This window comes from Corvus cornix, chromosome 3 (genome assembly GCF_000738735.6).
Source record: "Corvus cornix cornix isolate S_Up_H32 chromosome 3, ASM73873v5, whole genome shotgun sequence".
In the NCBI taxonomy this organism is placed as follows: Eukaryota; Metazoa; Chordata; class Aves; order Passeriformes; family Corvidae; genus Corvus; species Corvus cornix.
In genome coordinates this window covers 36,435,723-36,456,118 of record NC_047056.1, presented here as the reverse complement: position 1 = coordinate 36,456,118, position 20,396 = coordinate 36,435,723, and the positions used below count along the sequence as shown (strand labels likewise).

Genomic DNA, 20,396 nt, shown 5'->3' with positions numbered 1-20,396 from the left:
GTGACATTCAAGTTGTGGTGTCAATATTTGATACATGTAGATGTAGCACTATTATTACTGGTTGAATACCCAAAATAGTTTGTTAAAATCAACAAGTTAAAAATATCTATCAAGAAAGACGTTACCTTTTACACCTTGCTGTCCAGACATTGTCAGTGGTAAAGTATGAGTGGAGTGGATAACTTGAGATCCTACAGCCTTGTTCACCTGTTGCGGGTGATGGTAGAGCTTTGGAGAACCAGCAGTCTGCACGGGAATCTGACAAAGTTTACCAGTGTAATTAGGAGGGCACTGGCATTTATCTCTAGAACTACACTGGCCTCCATTCATGCATGGAAGGTGGCAAATAACTGAAATGAAAACAGAAATAAACATTTTGTTAATGACTTCAGTATTATCTGGCCACATATCACACACAAGTTGAAGAGGAAAGGAATAGGGCTGGAGAGCTTTGTCCTTCATTTGGACATCCGAGGACTGACTATCCATCTGACATGCACTTTCAACCACCTTGTGGTAGAACCACTTTCCTTTCCCTCCTTGTGATCTCTGACCTTTGCCTCGTTCACATCTTCTCTCCATGACAAACACAGTAAGCACATTCTTCCCTTAGATATCCCAGCCATTTTATTTCATTATGCTATTAAGCAAGACTCTTAATTAATATGGTGTCTGGCTCCACTTCTTATTCACACTTTGGTATAGATACTGTTATTTGTCAGCCTCCTGTTTCCGAAAATCCTGGACCACTTACCCTTCCCTGGGAGACTGGGAAAAAACTCACAAGAGAATAGAAAGTAGTGGGGACAAATATTTCATTTTGACTTTAAGCCTTGGTTGTTCTCTAGAAAACTATTTCTTGCAGAGGACCTAGATTTTTGCTCAACATTTATTTCTCAGATAAAAGAAGCTAGTATGTATCCACCCATGAAGATGATAAAAATATCAAGAGATTCTACTGAAATAATTTCATAGACAAACTCCAAAGCATTAAAACCTTGTAACTCCAATATAAAGACAAGGGTAATTATTTCTGTGCCAGGTAGCGCTTGCACGTGTACAGCAATATAAATTATCAGATGAAACATGAAAAATGTCAACATCAAATGAAAAATATTTCTCAATTCAGAGATACATGCAGTAATAGGCATGGTTCAGCACTTTCTAAAGATGTAGGATTTTATAATCATTCACAATGTAAATGAGCTGTCAGAATTTTCAAGAACTAAATGATGTGAAAACAACAGGAAAAATTCCGTAAGTTTCAGTTCAAGACAAACAAAGGTCGTTTTTGTCAGGAATCAAATAGTATTTGACAAGTAGTGTTCAGTATCCATTTGTCAGATTTAGGATAAGATTCTGACTTAAAAAAATAAAAACCTTCACATAATCATGGCATTTTCCTGGATTGGCATTGCTTGGTCTGTAATGAATTACAATAAAAATGACAAACTGTAGATAATGCAAGGTAATTAAGAACGTAAAGCTCATTATTCAAATTGCTGTGACCTCTGGACAACCACAGGCTATTACTATTATGAATACCATAGAAGGCCAGTGTTGGAAAAGGAACCCGTGTGTTGTGTGATGCACAAAGTAAGACACTCAGCAGCCCAAGGAGTTCCAACTCAGCTGTGTAATTCCCTTGGCCCAGGAAACACGCTCAAGAAACAATGCACTCAGCCCAGCTCGTCACAGAGCACCCTCACACTGCACGGACAGGGTCTGGAATGCCAAAGCCTGATTGCCGGATAGGTCCACGCACAATGCAAACTGCCAGAACTGTTTTTTCACTGTGCTCTGCAAAAGTATATTTAATATTTTTCTTGTCTTATCTTATATTTTCATTTAATATAAACTGACTGAAAGTACTTCAAGCTGTAGCATTGTGCTAGTGGTCCTAGTCAACCTTGGAAGGCTACTCGTGACAGCACAAGCTTATTTTTTTTGGGTCTTAACCTTTGTTGGGACTTCATCTGAGTGTATAAAAGACATCCTTACAGAACTGCTGTTACTTCAGAGCAAAATGAAGGGGGGTTGACCACAGCAGTAACTAAAACATGACAAACATCTGTCTCTCTCTCTGGTACCGTTTCTTCCTGAGCAGCCACAAACAACTGACTGCACTGTAATACAGAAAACATAGAAAGAATTTTAGTGCTTTTAAAGATGTGCCTGAGCAAGGCTGAACACTAAGGTGGTTTTCTTGCAAAGTAAAATCACACAATGAAACAGTGTGAAATAGCATTAAGGGGGGAGTAGTTTGGTGTTTGAAAGAAATACAGTGAAACAAAGGCAAACAAAAACAGTTTTACTGTGGAATTCCTTGAGTGCAAGACATCTATCTTATAGATTTTCTTCCCCCTATCTCCAGGGTTAAGGCAACAAGGTAATGTGCAAAATCCACCTTTTAAACAACATAAATATATCCAGTATTTCCACCAAAATAATTTTTTTTTTCTATGCTACTGTTCCTATAAAGCAATTGACATGCAGAAGGCCAAGTTCCATGGGTAGCTGCACCACCAGGCACTTTTCACGTGTTCCTCTCCTGCAGGAATCTGGTAGGTAATGAATGAATGGGCACGTGAAAAGCTTTGTTTTCAAGCAAAAAGTTTGTGCTAAAAATACTGGGAAGGAAGATGCCAATAGATAAGAAGTAGTTCATGTTCCTTCTCATAACTGTTTGCTTTGGACATCCACACAAATAACTTGTGCAAATAAGTGTAAACAAATGACACTAAAAGGTCTAGTATGAGGTAAATAATTAAGAATTTTTAATGCCTCAGTATTTAAACATAACAGGAAATAACAATTCCAAGCTTCACATATTATCATGTGGTGCAAATCACTCAGTTAACTGGCAACTGATTTACATCTCTGGCCTAATGTATGAGGAAGGAAGTTTAAGTGAGAATACATGAAATCTATTCTGAGAATATAAAGTTCTGTAATAAAAATTTTAAATTGTGAAATATACAACTGTAAGTTCAACTCAGCCATGTAAAAACAAATAGGATGCAATCTCCAGGCTAAACTGAAAACTTGACAATCTCAAATGGCAAATATTATGAGAACTTAGAAAAACCCCCTCAAAACAAAACACAAATAAAAGATAAAGAAAAAACCCCACACCACATTGAAATAAAATTCCTGATTATTTTAAATAGGTGTAAGCAGCCCATACTCTTGTTGCATTATTTCCTCAGGTAGTTTATGGCCAAGAGTAGAGGCTGCATTTGATTATGACACTGGTGCTGGAAATCACAGGCCCACAACTTCATCAGAACTGGAATTACACACAGACCATTTGAGAAAAGTGAGCTGGAGGAGCGTAAGCCTTCAAAAAGGCAGAGGAAGGAAACACTGCTTTTCCTTGACAAAGGTTCTGGGAACTTCTGTTTAACAAAGACCAAGGAGCCCTGGGGAAATGACCACTTAAGACAGAAACAGGACATAAAGCCAGGGTATGTTTAAACAGCTCAACCTCTCATGTAAGTTTTTTGCTTTGTTTTGTCATTGAGGCTGAAGAACCTAAACAGAATGGTAGAATACTGCCAGAGGCATAGGGGACATTCCTGACAAAAAACAGATCCATGCTTTTTGGGAGAGACCATTTGAAGATGCTGGGTTTGCACTTAAGTTCTCAACTGGCATTCAGAAAAAGTGTGCACTGGAGCCTGATTCTCATTGGGCTGTTACCATTTCCTATGAGAAGAAAAAATAAAAGAAACAAAATCCATTGTGGAGTGAAACCCTCTGGCTCAGACCTCGATAAAAATGTGAAGATAGGTCTGTGTAAGATTAGAAGAAATTTCAGTTCACATGTGTGGGTATCTTACAAACAAAGCAAAGAAAGTATTAATGGATCTGAGAAAGGCAACGAATTCCTCACTCGGGTCTACTGCAAACTAAATCTCTCAATGGTTTCTTAAGGAACAGCCAATATATGATTGAACAAACCTAATTATTTTTTACTATAAATGAACACACATCCTTTAGAAATGTGGAGACAGATGTAAGAAAATACAAACATTTTAAGTATTCTTCCCATCCTTGGGCATTTAACTGGTAATAACAAGCTTTGATTCCTCTGGCATTCAAAAGCCTTAACACTTCCCAGTCTGGCAGAGCTCGGTGGGTATCACAGAAATGAGGTAAGCAGAGAGGTGCATCAAGATGCCCCCACAGGGAGTCTCTGAAAAGCTCAATGCATAGAAAAAGAACATTTGCAAGATGAAGTCCAATAAAGCTGCCACAGCTATGGGTTGGAAACACTAGTACAGGGCATGAAATCATCAACAAAGCAGCTAGGAAACCACTGATAAATACAGTTTGTTCATGTAATTACATAATCTAATTTGTTTCCAATACTCAAACAACCTTGAACAGCTCCAGATAAACTAATTTAATCAAGTCCAAATGTTTTCATTTAATCAAAACCATGTGTAACAAAACAAATTCCAAGCACCTCAATCCTCTTAATCCTCAAAAAATAGCCCATGCTTACCCAAACAAAACCCTTAGGATGGATGGAAACTCCCTTCCTGTAACCAGTGTTAGAGAAAACGAAGATGGGTTTTGAAATGTTCCTCATCTGAGTCTCCAAATTCCTTTTCTTTTACACCTCAGGGAACATTTGAGTTTCCCTCACCACTCTTTGCCTTTTCTACTCAGGTACTATCAACAATTCAAGCGTAAGCACTATTCAATTACACCAACAGACTTGCCAAGGAAAACCTTGAACTGCTCATTTAGATAACAGTATTTCCACTGGATGCATCACAAAGAGCAGATTAATTTTGTCTCTGAGTTACTATAGTTATCCAGCATTACTACATGCCCCCCAGCTGTTTGGGCATCTTTCATCCACCCTGTTACTAAGCACACAGAAAGCACAGGGACTAGCACGCAGATCTACCAAGCACAAACTGTCACAGGAAAGCAGGGATGGCATTCACTGTGCTGAATGCACATGCACTGCCATATGCAATATTCTTTTAATATAGTGCTCTGAAACACCACACGTTTTAGGTAAAAGCTGAAACCCAGAGGTGGCACACATGGATCTGCACAATTGCTCTAGACTTATTTCTACATTCTAATTGCAGAAACTCTAACAGTAACTTATAAAAGGCACAGAAGCATGAACTACAGTAGTGATGCTATCCCTCTGGTTTAGACTCTTCCCTACTTTTTTTCCCCTACATCTTACTTGTGGCACCTCAACTTTCTAACTAATTCATCCTAAACTCTTTTCTCTTCAGATTCCTGGCTGCAATTCAGAAGAAGTTGCAATGTAAAAAATATGTAAATATGTAAAGAAGTTGCAAACAAAAAAATAAATTAACTATTTGGTTACTTTAGTAACATTCAGATAATCTTGATATCGCAAACTTGTGCTTTGGGAAGCAAAGGGAGAAAATAAAATCTTTAAGTGGTGTTAATAGTATAATACCTCTGCATCCACCTCTGAATTTATCCTAATGTTTGTATTTTGACAACTTTTAATATAAATATTCCATTGCAACAACAAAACACAATTTTAAAAAGTAGATCTGATAGCAAGAGCTCCAGCACCAGATGTAAGAGTGATTTTTTCTGCTCATCACTGAAAACAGTGAAGTGACACCCAGCTCCTGTGACTGGCCTACTTATGTGAACATGTTAGTGAAGGCACTTGAGATGTTTCTTCTGGAAAGAGGTAAAATCTGCAACACTGCAGGGAAAATTTTCAAACAGGAACCTAGCTCAAAACCTAAACCTATGATAAAAAAATATGCAGCTACTAAATTGGGCTCTCAGCTATTGTAATTTAACATGGTTACTGACTTCATTAGAATTTGCCTTATATTTTTAAACTATTATTATCAAGGGATCTTTAAATGCACCCCCACTTGGGAATGGGATCGTAAATATCGCTATTTAACCAGCTAAGCAAACCAAATTACAGCCAAAATAAGCAAGCTTTGTGGTGTTATTCCCGTCTGGATCATGCATGTTTTCTGGAGCTATTGGAGGCTACACTGTCAGCTATGGAACATCCTGATACTGAAATTTGGGGGTAGCAAGTTCAGATCATAAAGGGCAAGGCTTCAATATGTTACAGAGAAATATATATTTGTTGAGCGAGCATCATGATCAGCAAGAAATCCAGAATGAACATGCACTAGATTATTTCACTGTACTAATCATCTGTTTTCCTCAGTTTTAAACTCAGTACTTTAAAACAGCTCAGGAAGAAAAGCTGGATGTTGACAACTCGAAGATGCGTACACAGAGTCAACCAAGAGACATCAAACATGTCCCCAGGTATTTCACTCATCTCTCATTGTGGTTCCCAGTGGGATGGGAGTCTCATTGGCCCTGTATCACATCCTTCCAAACTCATGTGATAAGTCACCTATCCTCAGACATGCCAAATGCAACATACGTCTGTGTGTACGTGACTTAAATGAGCACCATCTGACCAACAGCTGCCAATAAAACTCCTAGTGTTACAATCTGGAAAGAACAGGATGGATGAGAAACAGAATATTCAAATGCTATCAGAAAAATAAAGTGTATGCTGTGCCATGGAAAGTCACCTAATGCTGTGCTTAGTCAATATAGAAAGGGTATAGTAAAAGTTATGGTAGCTGCAAAATGATTGACAGGAGGATTTTTACTAACAGATATGATGCATAGTCAATCTTTGCTAACTCTGCTTCTAATATTCTCAATATCTGAGATGATTCAGACACTATTTTTGGAAGCTAGGTAAGGAATCATCTGAGTCACTCCTACCCTGATCGTAGGTGGCGAATCTATTGACTTTATTTGAATTTATCGCCCTGATATACTGAGTATACCACAACAGTTAGGCTTAGACTCAGTATACCACAAAAAACAAAAACCCACCTTTTACTGTTTATCGGGAATTAATGCCTTACAAATGGCCAGTGTCAGACCTCTGATAACAATGCTAACACATACAAAAAAGCTACTCCAGACATTTCTTTGGATTTCTAGTGCATTGATATTTATTTTCCTCTGAAATAAAATAACTAGGAAAAGCTGGCTTTGTAAGTGCAACAAATTAACACCCTTGTTTAAAACAAGCATGCTGCAGTATAAAGAAAGACATTATAGGTATCAATTTAAGCAGTCCTGAATAACTTCTTAATTGCCCTCATCAAAGTGGGAATGGTGAAGTCAAGATGTACAGTGTCAGACAAAAACTACCTTCCTATGTTCCCAGCTTTTTTAAGACTTACCCTTCTGTATAGTGTTTCATGTGCCTGAGCACATGTAATGCTAACAAGTATTTATTAATGTTATTGAAACATACCTGCCTTCAATAGAACAAGAATTCAACAGAAGGACAGGTAACAATGAAAAGCAAGCATCTTTATTGCTACAGGATCCTTCCAGACTATACTCTTCCCTTCAGGTGCCAGCTGAGGAGCCCTACCCACCTTTCAGGACAACAGGATTAATGAGTAATTTGACCACAATCACACTAGGCTGTCATTGCTCATGCACTGTTACAATCTGAAGAAGTCAGTGAACTGATTCTCTGCTCTGACACCTGTTCTGCTATTAGGCTATTTCCAGAAAACGTACTGGACTCTTGCATAGAGTAACACCCACTAGCATAGACATCTAACTACTTGGTTACATCAGATAAAGCAGCAGAATGTTCTGAGAAACGTTTAAGCCATTGGGCATGCCTCTGTTATGCAAAGGCTGTGAAGACCACAGAAGTAATAAAGCTGACACTGGCCAGGGACATCAGCATCCTTACTGTTTCTGGCAACTGAATAATAGATATTTAAGATGATGTGCTGGTTTCAGCTGGGGTAGACTTAATCTTCTTCACAGTGGCTGGTATGCAGCTGTGTTTTGGGTTTGTGCTGAACACAGTGCTGATAACGTAGAGAGGTTTTTGTTGTTGCTGAGCAGGGCTTACACAGAGCCAAGGCCTTTTCTTCTTTGTGCACTTCCACACTGGCAAAGAGGCTGGGGATGCACAGGAAATCAAGAGGAGACAGAGCCAGGAAAGGTGACCCCAGCTGACCAAAGGGGTATTCCAGACCATAGGACATCATGCTCATTATATAAAGCTGGGGGGGAAGAAGGAGGAAGGGAGGGACATTCTCAGTGATGGTGTTCATCTTCCCAAGTCACCACTACATGTGATGGGGCCTTGATCTCCTGGGAATGGCTGAACACCTCCCTGCCCATGGGAAGCACTGAATTAATTCCTAGTTTTACTTTGCTTGCATGCATGGCTTTTTGCTTTCTCTATTAAATTGTCTCTATCTCAACCCATGAGTTTTCCCACTTTTATCGTCCCCATTCTCTCCCCAGTCCTGCTGATGAGGAAGTGAGAGGCTGCATGGTAATTGCCGGCTGGGGTTAAACCACAACAGCTGAGATTCATTCCCATTTAACCTTTTGTGCCTGCTTGAACAACACAAGTTAGGAGTGCTGTTACCTGAGGTTTTCTGGTCTGTCACTGAAGAGAGGCTCACCCAGCAGGCCAGTAAGGACATCCACAGGCCAACTTGCCATATGGGTGCATCTCATCACCCATTTACTACTAGGTTCTTGACTGAGGTATCTCAGTATGATTTCGTGAGCCAGATGAACACCCAAACTTAGATCCAAATGGTCTATAAACATTGATCTACTGCATCCCATCATACCACAAGACATCCTCGAATGATAAAATGATGTTTAAAATAGAAAAAGAAAAGCCACAGAAACTGTAGTCATGACAAAAATTTCCAAACATCAGGAGACTGCTCTCTCATTATTGTAACATTACTGCAGTGCTCTTTTTGGAGTAAAAACATCTACAAGAAGAACAAAGTAGGACTAGATTCTTTAAATTGGATATTCATTAACATACAGATAATAGCTCATAATCCAAATGTTCATGGAATAGTTAAAAAACATATGCTATGATTTGCTGGCACTGACTACATCACAAGAAATTGGAAAGTTTTCTAGGGAGTTGACCTTGAGGAGGTGACACAATGTGAGAATGGGATGGATGTTGTTCAGAGTTTGAGTAATAAATTAGGTCATAGGAGACCAGTGAAAACCTAGAAACTCAAATCCTGGAGTTCTGAAGGAGGAAAGGAGCAGAATCACTGCTAGTGAATAGGAAGAATAAAGATTACTCCGCAGAGAATGTACAGTTGGAAATTCATTAAAAATACACAACTTCACCACACATGGTGGTTCTTATAACCATAATAGCTGTATAAATTGTTGCACAAGCTTTGTAAACCTAAAACACAATCAATGCTCTGCCTGGTCGTGTCCAGTTCCAAGCAACTTAACCATGCACCAAATTCCCCTGAGCTGTGTACAACCTCATTGAGAAGCTTCACATGACAATGCTGGTCTGAGTAAGGTGTTCTAGCACTACATATATAGCATCTAACAGGCTGAGTTTAAGATATTCAAATAATAAATAAGAGAGATGCAATGGACTCATATTAACTATAGAAAGGTAGTATTACAGCGTATGTTATGAAGCTGGTCTCCCCTGGTTACCTATACCAGCAGTTTCCAAAGCAGGGTGTGCTCATCCCACACAGTGTGCCAGAAAATGTACTGGGATGCAGGAAAGAAATATGTTCTGTACCATTAATAAATAAAATAAATTTTCAATAGAGTTCACTTAGTCTTTTTCTCATGCATTTTTACTTTCTATTTTGTCTATGGTTTATAATGTACAAACAGATGATACATACAGTAGTACGTGTATGTAATTTATAAATATATACATGAGGGAGAGTGTTCAAAAGTATTTTATTGATAGGAATGTGCAATCAAAAAAGTTTGGAGACCACTGCCCTATACATCCTATTGATAAAGGCAGTCCCTCTCAGGGAGAAGTCAAAGAACTCATTCCTAAATTATGAGATGAACAGTTGCTAAAAGTTTCCCTAAACTTGAAATATCTGAGTAACATCCAATATAAAATTTTGATTTAATAGCTCATCTTATTCTCTTTAAATTAAACTGAAAATACAACCAAAATGAGAAATGAATAAATTATTTGGATGAGTAAAATACAGATGAGAAATACTCTGTTCGGTTTCTTAAAACTCAATCCTCTTCCTGTGCAATCAGCAAATACCTAATTTTCCTTCTATTCATTGACTAGCATCCCTCAAGACTTTGCAAGAGATTAACAGAAAAAAAGTTTACAGCTCCCATAGACTTCAATTTGATTCACATTCATAAATCCCTGGTTGAAAGTTCATGGTTCACCCTCTTAACAGGTTTTTATGGACACATAGAAAACTCACTGAATTTAAGTGCCTACATAACAAAGATAAAGTTCATGTTCCAAAAGAAAAATCCAGGAATCCCAGAGCCTCTACACTACAAAACAGGACTCTCAATTACAGTGATACTCAAATCTAAGAGCTAATTACAGGTGGAATGGATAGATGAAGGCTATACAGACTACACAGGATGAGAATTATCTGGAGCAGAATAAAAAACCAGAACAAACAGTAGAAAGGCTGAATGGGGAAAGACTGTGATCAACAGAGCAGTGGTAGCTGCTTGCTTCCTTTTGACTGTGCTAGGCCCAGAAGGACACATTAAATACAAACCCATTTGCTAAGAAATCTATTAATGATATATGCCATATTTCAACATGTAGAGAAAATTTTCAGACTCTTTCTTCTTCTTTAGAGGCAACTTTTTTCTTGCTCTTTCTTACTCTTTAGAGGCAACGTCTTTTCTAAGCCAAAGTTGGTATACACTTGATCTTCAGTGAGGTATGTGCAAAGACATTTAGTTTAGCAATAACAAAATTACAGCTGTACAAGGTATTGTGTTTATTTGAATATGCAACAATGTAATCATTCAAATAAATGCACTCTCAGTTCTCTTTTTACAGTACTTCAAGTCAGATGTACATAAACTAATCCCTATAAATTAAAACCATATACAGTAAAATAAAACATTATGCATTTTAACTTTGTGTTCTGTTTTGCTTTAACTTTGAGAGAAACATACTCCATGTGTTTTTGAATGACTGCAGGTGTGGATTTTGTACCATTTCCATTTGTGGTTTTTCCTATGACTGCACATCCAAAAACTGTGTTCTCTGTAACAGACGGTTTGGGGAGTACTTTGAGAGCAGATGGACTTTTGCTTCATGGTGATGGTCTGAAGTCTTTAAGGTGAGCAAGGGAGTGGAAATGAGTTGCTAACAGGTTTGTATGAGTTCAACCTCATTAAAATCATGTGACTGAACAATCTCTTTTTTTTAAATTAGCGTCTGGCCTCCACTGGAATCTGAGGTAAAGATGTCAATTTTGAATAATTATTTTAAGATTATGAAGAAACAGCTCACAGATGCTGTAAGCTCCATGGTAGAAACCAGAACTATTTGTTGATGGCAAGTTCTGATAAATACATGGGGGAAAGAAATCATTCTTTCTGAACAGATGTGGATATCAAAACTAACAAAATCCTTAAAATACAATTTTTCTTTGTAATTTGAGCATTGGAGGCCCATAATTGAAAATGCATTAAAACCCTGATCTTTGCTCAGTCTATAGAATTGTACACTTACATTACAGGATGAAATTGTAGTCCACTAGTATTTCAGATTAGAAAAGCCTATACTACACTACCTGGACTGTAAGTAAATTAATTCATCCTGCTGTCAGCTCAAATTTATTTATAGAAGAAAGGGGGACTGGAAGAAAGAAATGTCTTTTGAATTGATGGTCATAAGTGGTTCCTCCCAAATCATTTTGCATTGGCTCTTCAGGCTAGGAAATACCTTTTTTCCCCAGTATCTTCCATACGGCAAAGAAGAATTCATAATAATAGTCCTGCTGTTATCTGTCCTTTTTATTTTAGCTACTCAGTTCACTGTCTGAGGAAAAATACTTGGCCTTCATTTTGCTACAGCTATTATGATGTTGCTGCATGAATATTTCTATCATAGTCATCATCTGTACAGATTAAATTTCAAATTACCAGATAAAGCAGTGGATAAATCCCAATGTCCTTTTCTTAGTATTTTTTCCTGAGACACACACACTGACAGACTGACCAACTTCTTTGAACTACTGTTGCAGAAAGTTTAAAAAGTTATTATTTTAGCCAAGTTGTCCAAGAATTCTGAAATTTTCACGTGTCTGTTAAAGGAAATAATATTTCATTTGGCAGCAAAAAAGCATAAACCAACGAAGTCTGACAATGCACAAATTATAATTACTACAAGAACAAATCTTTTACCAAATAAGGCTGCAAGGTAACTACCAGAGAAGGACAGAAAAGGACAAAAGTGATAATACTAAAGGAATAGCAAGGTTCTTGCATCACAGCTTCTTCATATTTGCAAGTTCAAGCGCAAAACGCAAGGCTATTTCAAAGTAACACTTCATTCTTACCCACAGAGAATATACTACTAAAAGCAAACTGTGAATTACCATATGCTGTTCTTGAGCTAAGTAGTTATTCCAGAAATAAGCTTCTCTTCAATTAGGTTGTCTGATGGAACATATAAAGTTGAAAAGCAGAGATTTTTTTAAAACATTAAAATAAAATCACTTCTCACTTATGTTACCAAAAAGAATTTAAAAAATCTCTGCGTGACATGTGCTAGCAATTATTTTAAATCCTCCACGTGTTCATCTGCTAAGTCTCAGATGGAGCCACAGGAATAGTGTTCTGGGCAGAGTTACATAGGTCATACATGATGGGTTACCTACACAGGCTGACACCATTAACCAAATAGCAAACACCACTTCAAAACAGAGAAGAAAGCATCTCTTCTAACATGTTACCTTTCTAGCAACTCTTACTAAACCCAGTAAAACAAAAGGGTAAAATATAATGGGTAAAAAACTGTACAGTATGTACCTCACAAGCTGCCAGAAGAGACTGTGACTGTAAAGTCTTAAAAATCTACACAAATACTCCACAAGATGTTGGTCTTTTATATGCCTTTACATGCCATCATGTCACCAATACTATTTACATGCCTGTTCATCAAAAGGTTACTAAAAAATCCACCTCAAATGTCATAGTCTTACAGTTCCTCACCAATGTGGTAGGACATGTGCAGAATGTATCATAGGGAGCAAAGAAATGACAGCTTTAATACATACTAAATGGTAGCAAGGAAACACCAATCACTTCTCTTGGACTTCATACGTAATCTACAGATAAAGGCAGTTGGCTGGCTTGCCAACAGGCTGCCTTGCTTGCAGGTAATTGACATTTTTAACCAACACTCTTCTTTGATAATACCTGAAGTGCTTGAATAAAAAGCAATGCTAACTCCTACAACACTAACAGTAATTCATGGTCACATAGGTTCAGGAATTCTATCCACATTTTGTAAAATAACTGCCTTAAATTTTTGCAATTCTAAATAGTTATGCTTTCTAAACTCTTTGCTAGATAGGAAATTATGCTAGAATAATAATTACATAGTGAGTCTTCTTACTAAATTTCCTTTGAATAACCTATTGTTTTAAAATATATTGGTCAAATTTTCATTGCTTTCAGAAGAAGACCAAATAAAATTTGAGCAAAATGCTTCTGCTGCTTCTTGGAAGTTTCTGTCTATACGTAATTGGAAACTTCTGGACAACCTCAATTATCTAAAAACATTTATACAGAGTCAACACAGTAAAGCTGGAAAAATTTTTGATAGAAAATTCCAGTAGGAAAAGTGCCAAAATTCAAGAGGCAACATAATTTCAGCATTATTGTAACAGGGTACAGAATATCCAGGTCACTGTGATCCATGCTGAAAATTTCAAAATTTATGATTAAATAAGAAGGATCAGATACATTTTTACTTAAGACACCACGTTCACCTGGAGAAGGCTCCAAGGTGACCTTATAGCAGCCTTCCAGCCTCCCCTAAAGGGGGCCTGCAAGAAAGCTGGCGAGGGACATTTTACATGGGCATGGACAGGACAAGGGGGGGAGGGGCTTTAAACTGAAAGAGCGTAGATTTAGATTAGATATGGGGAAGAAATTCTTTACTGTGAGGGTGGTGAGGCACTGGCACAGGTTGCCCAGAGAAGCTGTAGATGCCCCAACCCTGGAGGTGCTCAAGTCCAGGCTGGATGGGGCTCTAAGCAACCTGGTCTAGAAGAAGGTGTCCCTGCCCATGGCTGCGGGTTGGAAGTAAATCATCTTTAAGGTCCCTTCCAAGCCAAACCTTTCTATAATTCTACCATTCTGTTTCCTTATTTGACACAGATACTGCCAAGTGCTCAGACACAAAATTTCTACAGAAAGATATGCACTTTCACTGACTAGCATGGAACTTTGACTTCTCATTTATAACTGTTTGAATGAACCACTTTAAATGAGATGTGGAGCTGCAAATGAACAGTGAATATGAACCTAAGTATTAAATGACTGCTTCCTTTACTAAGTTCTGTCATTCCTGTTGAATTAATGACGCACAGATTCCATGGGAAACAATAGAATGTAAATCTATAATTAAATATATATATACAGTAGTGGAAGAAAAATAGAAAAGCATTAAAATATTAATTTGGGCATTTACTGATTCCTTATTGCTTCATTTTACAGTTACAAATTAGTCATTGTCCTCCCACTCTTAACAGGAAGATAATTCATTTCAAAATTGGAAAATGGACTAATTTTGAGTAGAAACAGGACACTTCACTGAGTAACTTCAACAGTGAAAGAGACGGAAACCTTCTGTGCTACTCTGTTCCCATCCTTTCCCATGCACCCGTATCAACCCTGTTTTACAAGCCTCTGTAGATATATCAGGACTGAAATACCATACAAACTGCACATGCATCAATCCAACAGAATAATGAGATTCATCTATTCAGCAGAAGTTTCCACTCAGATTAAATGCTTTCATTCTCCAAGCCAATGAAATATTAGAGGTTGGTTAGTTTAACTGCAACACATCCCATTCACAAAATGAAACTGCAAAAATCCCCAAAGTTTCACTGAAGCAGCCTGGCAGTCAAAGAGGTCCTTCCTTTTAAATACCAAGCTTTCATCACCTTCAACTGGTGTGCTAGGAGCTATTCCTCACCACAGCCAAAGATCTCAGCTACCTGAAAAGCACCATTCCCCCCAGTCTGTCCCTTGTTGTGGGTTTTTATTTTTAATGGCTTATCCATATTGTATAAAATTTTCAGGAAATCGGATCTGTTCCTTGCCTGAGCTCACTGCTATCAAGCTTCAGCTGAATTGACAAACTGAGCACTTTTTAAGAATCTGAAATAATCAATGACAAAGCTTGAGTAACTGTAATGCAGGTATTGCGATTTATTCTCTTTGAAAATGCAGTGTTTACAAAATTCAGCACAAAATTGAAAAGAAACAAAAAAAATTTACTCTGGGTCATTATTAGAAATAATTTATTATTAAGAACAAAGTAAAGTGATTTCTAACTAATCTGTCTCTGAGAACCTAAATTCAGCCTCGTGTACTAGAATGCTGTTCCTGCTACAAAAATCTATTTAAAACTTTTCCAAATAGGGCATGTGACTATCTCCTCTGGTTTTAGGAAGAGAAAATATTTTTAAAAAACATGCTGAAAAAGTGCTGCTTATTGCTTTAAATACATATTTTGTGACATGACATTCTGTTTCATGGTTGCATTTCTAAATATCAAGTCATCTACATAAGAATTTCCACACATTTTGGATTAACAGTAAGTAAAGAAGCTAAAGCAGGGACTTGAAAGCAAAAAGCACAAGTTAAACATAATTCAGTTGTTAAAAATATAACAAAAATTAATGATCTTGGAAGAGACAAATTACTTCTGCTTTATGTAGCAGGAGACATCAGGACAAGTCTAAGCTAGTGAAAGGCACTAGAGAACAGATATAAAAAATTATTTCAGTAATATATATTTTAATTTCTGATTTCGAAGCTCCTGAAAACTGTGACTGGTGAAAGAATTTGATTTACAGGTGTAGGATCCCTCTTCTCTAGTTATTAAGAAGTTCACCCAGCATTTTTGTTTTTAATTGGAGAGCCTTTAAGTGCTAGTTCAGACCTTCTTACTCTTCTTTGAAAACAACAATACCTAGAGCTGTGGTAAATGCTTTGTGTCTTTTAAATGTAGTAGTGAAGATAGCTAACAGGCAGGTTAAAAATCCTTATCCATGTGTAGCAACTTGCTTTTATACATTTTTAAACATAACACTCCCTTATCTTTCCATCAAATACTATTACAGGCTGCTTTTGTTGAATGTTTCTAGCAGCCCACTGTACCCAGTGAATCAGAGCTGCGTGGACTGAGGCCAGGAAGGAAGGTGTGGAACACGTCTTCACAGGTCAATTTCCACTCTCCAAGTTTTCAAGTATTCGAGAGAAGGTCATGTTACAGCACAGATTTACATAGCAGACAAATTACATGACTGCCCGTTCTCAGCATTTCATAATTTCAATAGAAAAATTAGGTCAAATGAAAGGGGGGAAGAATAACCCTATCCTTTCATGCTAGTCAGAAAATTACGCAAAAAACTTACTTAGCTGGGGTTCTTGCCAAAACATTGGTAAAAATCTGCATTGGCAGTGAACACAGATTTTAAAGTATTAGATTTACCATTCCCTTACAAAATACTTTTCTTTTTTTTTGTGCCTCCAAACAACCACAAACCAACTCCAAAATTTGCTCTATTCTTGTTTTAAAACACTGGTTTTACTATTAGTCCAAAACATACATTTTTACAAACATGCATACTATGAAGGAATGAGTTAGTAACTTCAAGGGCTTTCACACAGAGTCTGACAGTCTAGTAGGAGTGTTAAAAGAGGGAACTCTATGTATCATCTGTCCAGAAGAAAAGAAAAATAATTTGGAACGGCTTTTCCCCCTCACCCTCAGAGCATGAAATACACTGCACTTGAAAAACGGCAATATTGGCCAGCCTCAGCACTGCCTGAACTCTGGGTTTATTCTAGACAGAGACTAAAATTACAGTGTTCATATTTGGCATTCTTTGACTAGAAATCTGCAAAATAATTAAGGTTCTTTTTTCAGAAAACAGTACTATGATATTTTCAGGATAACTACAAAATTACTTTCCAAGAGCAGTTCAGGGTATCATAATGTGAAATGACAAATTTGAAGTGCTTAGGTATGTACCCATACATCTGTACATCTTAACTAACAAGGCAAATACTTGCACACAAATGCCTATATAGTATACAGTTAAAATATGCTAATCATTATCCTAGGTAGCTTTCAGGATTTGTTTCAACAAACAGTTGCAGGGTTTAGTTTGGCATACTGTTGATACTCTTACTGAGCAAGCAGAAAGAACAAACATTAACAAAGACATTACTGGCTTCTATAACTTTAATTAGACTTAACATTATTTCATTTTCTAAAAATGCCAAATATGAAATCTCATTTACTTTCAGCAGTAAGAAAAGTTTTAAGCTGATGCATGCTTAAAAAGGATTGTAGCTCCAAGGAACTGCCGAACAAATTTTTGAAGACCGAGTCACTGTTAGCTGTTCCCTAGATTTTACGTGCATTTGATACATATTAAACAAGTAAAAAAGAGGAAACACAACTTTTTGTGTAATCTGTCATTTTCCCTGTTTATTAACACAAACTTTGAGGGAGGAATTTTACCAAAAATTTAAGCTGCATCCCTGCAGCTGAAAATTCACATGAAAAATATGGGAGCTTTTTTTCTCTGACACAAAAGGAACTTTTGGGAACATTTCCGAAGGACACCAGAAAGCTTGTCTAACAAAATGGTTCCTGCTCAGCAGAGCCCTCCAAACAAAGAGTAACAGATGCACAACTGGTATTAATAACAAAACATCTCCTCCCTCTGTTAGTCAAGAGAGGACAGCTAAGGACAAATGCAGTTTCAGGGTACTTACCTACTCGGAAGTTAGTGGCTGTCAGAGTGTCAGCAGCATGGCCGTTTTCACTGATGAGGGTGGTTGTATTTCCCTTCTCACAGTTGTTCTGACAGTTGCCTTTGGTACAAGTTACTTTACAGATGCTGGGTGTAAAGACCACCTTGATGCGACCAGTGTGATTTCCCACTGTCAGCGGAGGCAAAGAAAAAAAGAAAAATAAACAGATCACTTTGGTATCCATTGATTTCCTTCAAAAAGTTTTTGGGAAAAAAAAAAGGCGCGGGGGGGGGGGGGGAAGGCGACAGGTCTACAGGAGGAGGGCAGTCTGCAGTGCTCTCTCTCATAGATCTCCAGTGGTGTCTCTGAAACAGGAGTAGGAAGCTTAGCAAACAGAACTCCGGGATCCGCTCCAAAACCACATTTAAAGTCAAGTCACTGGAGTGGGATTAGTAATCACAATGCTGCACTTTATTCACAGGCAGACAAAGAGCAATACCAAGGGCATGACAGCTTAAATAGCCAACCCTGACAGGCAGATGCAATGTAAAGAGGCTGGGTGTGCACCTAGAGGTGAATAAACTCTTGTGTACTCCTACATACTTTTCCTGTTTCTGAACTTATTAAGTCACTATTTGTAGCTCGACCCCTGGAAATGTTTTAGGCATGCGGCATGTCTGAAAACATCTGTCTCAAATCTCCTGGCACCCCAGTCTGAAGTGGTCAAACCTTGTGACGCAGACACCTGGACCCATTTTTTCTTCACAGTTTTTTGGCACTATTTTTCCACAAGAATTTACATATTATAGACTGAGCTCTGCTGTCAGCCTTTGTTTTAGTAATAAAACGCTCAGAGAAAAGGGTGAGGAATTATCAGTGCTTTAAAACACTGAGATCAAAGACAAAAAAATTGCTGGATTCTCTTTTTTTATATACTTCCCTGTAGTCATTTTAAAAAATTTGCATGCAATAAAGACTGCACAAGCACAAATTTGAAATTAAGCTAGTTGTAAGAATTTCTTGTTACAGAATTGTATTTAAAACCAGATGTATTTGATTCTATATCTAACAGTTGAAGACAAAAATTGTATTAAAACTACTTATTAGGGAAAAACAGGGAAAAGAACAGATTCCATTTACAATTATTTAAAAAGAAAACAATTTGTTTTCTGCATACTACTAATAAATTCAGCAAGTTCTTGTAAATACATCATAGCATCTTTGTGGAAACTATTAATAAATACTTTCATATCAAACCTAACAATGCCAAGAAATGACGCACAAAAAGAGAAGAATCTCCTTCTTCCTCATGTCATAGAAATAAAAAAGTTGCTGGACAGTTGCCTAACCTAGTTCATGAAACACCCTCCAGATGAACTTTTTTTTGAAAATATCAAGAAAATCTCAAAAATCTTCCAATATCGAAAGAATATAAGGCCTCCTTATTTCTGGCTCTTCATAAAGAAGTAAATTAAAGCAATTGTGCCAATTGTTTTGTCTACAGTACAGGCATTGCTCTATTTGAACAGCAGCTGTAGTACAGATGCTCCCACCTTATTCTCCCTAAACAATTATTAGAAAAGGCAGAGCCCAGACAAGAATAAAATTATTTCCATCAAAGGCTAATATTGCAATTTTAGGGGATTTAGAAGACATCTTGGATTCTTGGATGCCAAGCATTTCTTACAAAAATGAATACACCTTAACGAATAAACAGGTATAAGTGACCTGTGAACTGCTGAGGGTAGAACTTCTAAGCTTTGCTTTTTTTAAGCACAGCTTCACAAGCAATACTGCCATCTTTGCATATTACTTGCATAGTTTTATATATATTTTTTCCTAGAAAAGAGTCCATTTTATATTTTCAGACATTTTAGCAATATTTTTCCTTTAGGATGTGATCTAATTAAAAAAACATGGTAGTCGAGTCACTAAAGTTGGTTCTGCCTACACTATAGAAATGAGTATTGGGGGATCCAGACAAGCTTTTTGGCTTAGCTAAAAAAAATAAATAATTTGACTTTGTCAGTGTTGGAAATGAAGAAAATGCAGAGCACAATATGTGATGCAGCTCACAATGCAAATACTGAAACTGGATGGAGGTCACATGGTTTGTGTTGCCCTGGCATCGGGCAGGAACATGGAGAAAAGCAAAAGCGGAGGCCATGTGGTCTGATTCTTCCACCTGACACCCAGAGATGTTCCGTACAAACCAAATACACTTCCTACCAAGAAATAGTCTGTACAATGTGTCCAGCAAGAGCAGAAAGTTTGACCATAGTCCCACCACAGCAGCTGGCACAACAGTGACTAATAAGTTATAAAAAGCACCCCAATTTTCTATCTACCCAGGAGGTGAGAATTTGACGTGAAACTGTGCAAGGAGGGAGCGACAGGTTTGTTGTCCTCACCCCCCATGAAGGGACACTTTTTGGTAAGTCTTGTGTCCTCAGCTCTGCTGAGTGTTGACCCGGGACATGAAGCTCATGAATACAATAGTGTTGTTAGTGTTACATACAGCTACT

The 20,396-nt window shown here is 37.5% G+C and overlaps 1 protein-coding gene across 7 annotated transcripts in view; it reads right to left on the bottom strand.

Moving 5' to 3' along the window:
* LTBP1 (latent transforming growth factor beta binding protein 1) overlaps positions 1 to 20,396 on the bottom strand; it is a 191,993-nt gene that overhangs the window by 105,635 nt on the left and 65,962 nt on the right. For 6 of the 7 annotated variants that reach the window (XM_039568826.1, XM_039568825.1, XM_039568827.1 and 3 more), the window contains exons 5-6: positions 17,893 to 18,060; positions 126 to 350 (exon numbers count right to left, since the gene is read on the bottom strand). In XM_039568826.1, coding sequence (XP_039424760.1) covers positions 126 to 350; positions 17,893 to 18,060 — 393 coding nt within the window. Of the gene's footprint in view, positions 1 to 125; positions 351 to 17,892; positions 18,197 to 20,396 lie in introns of those variants that run through there. The other variant, XM_010391693.4, reaches the window with a different exon arrangement.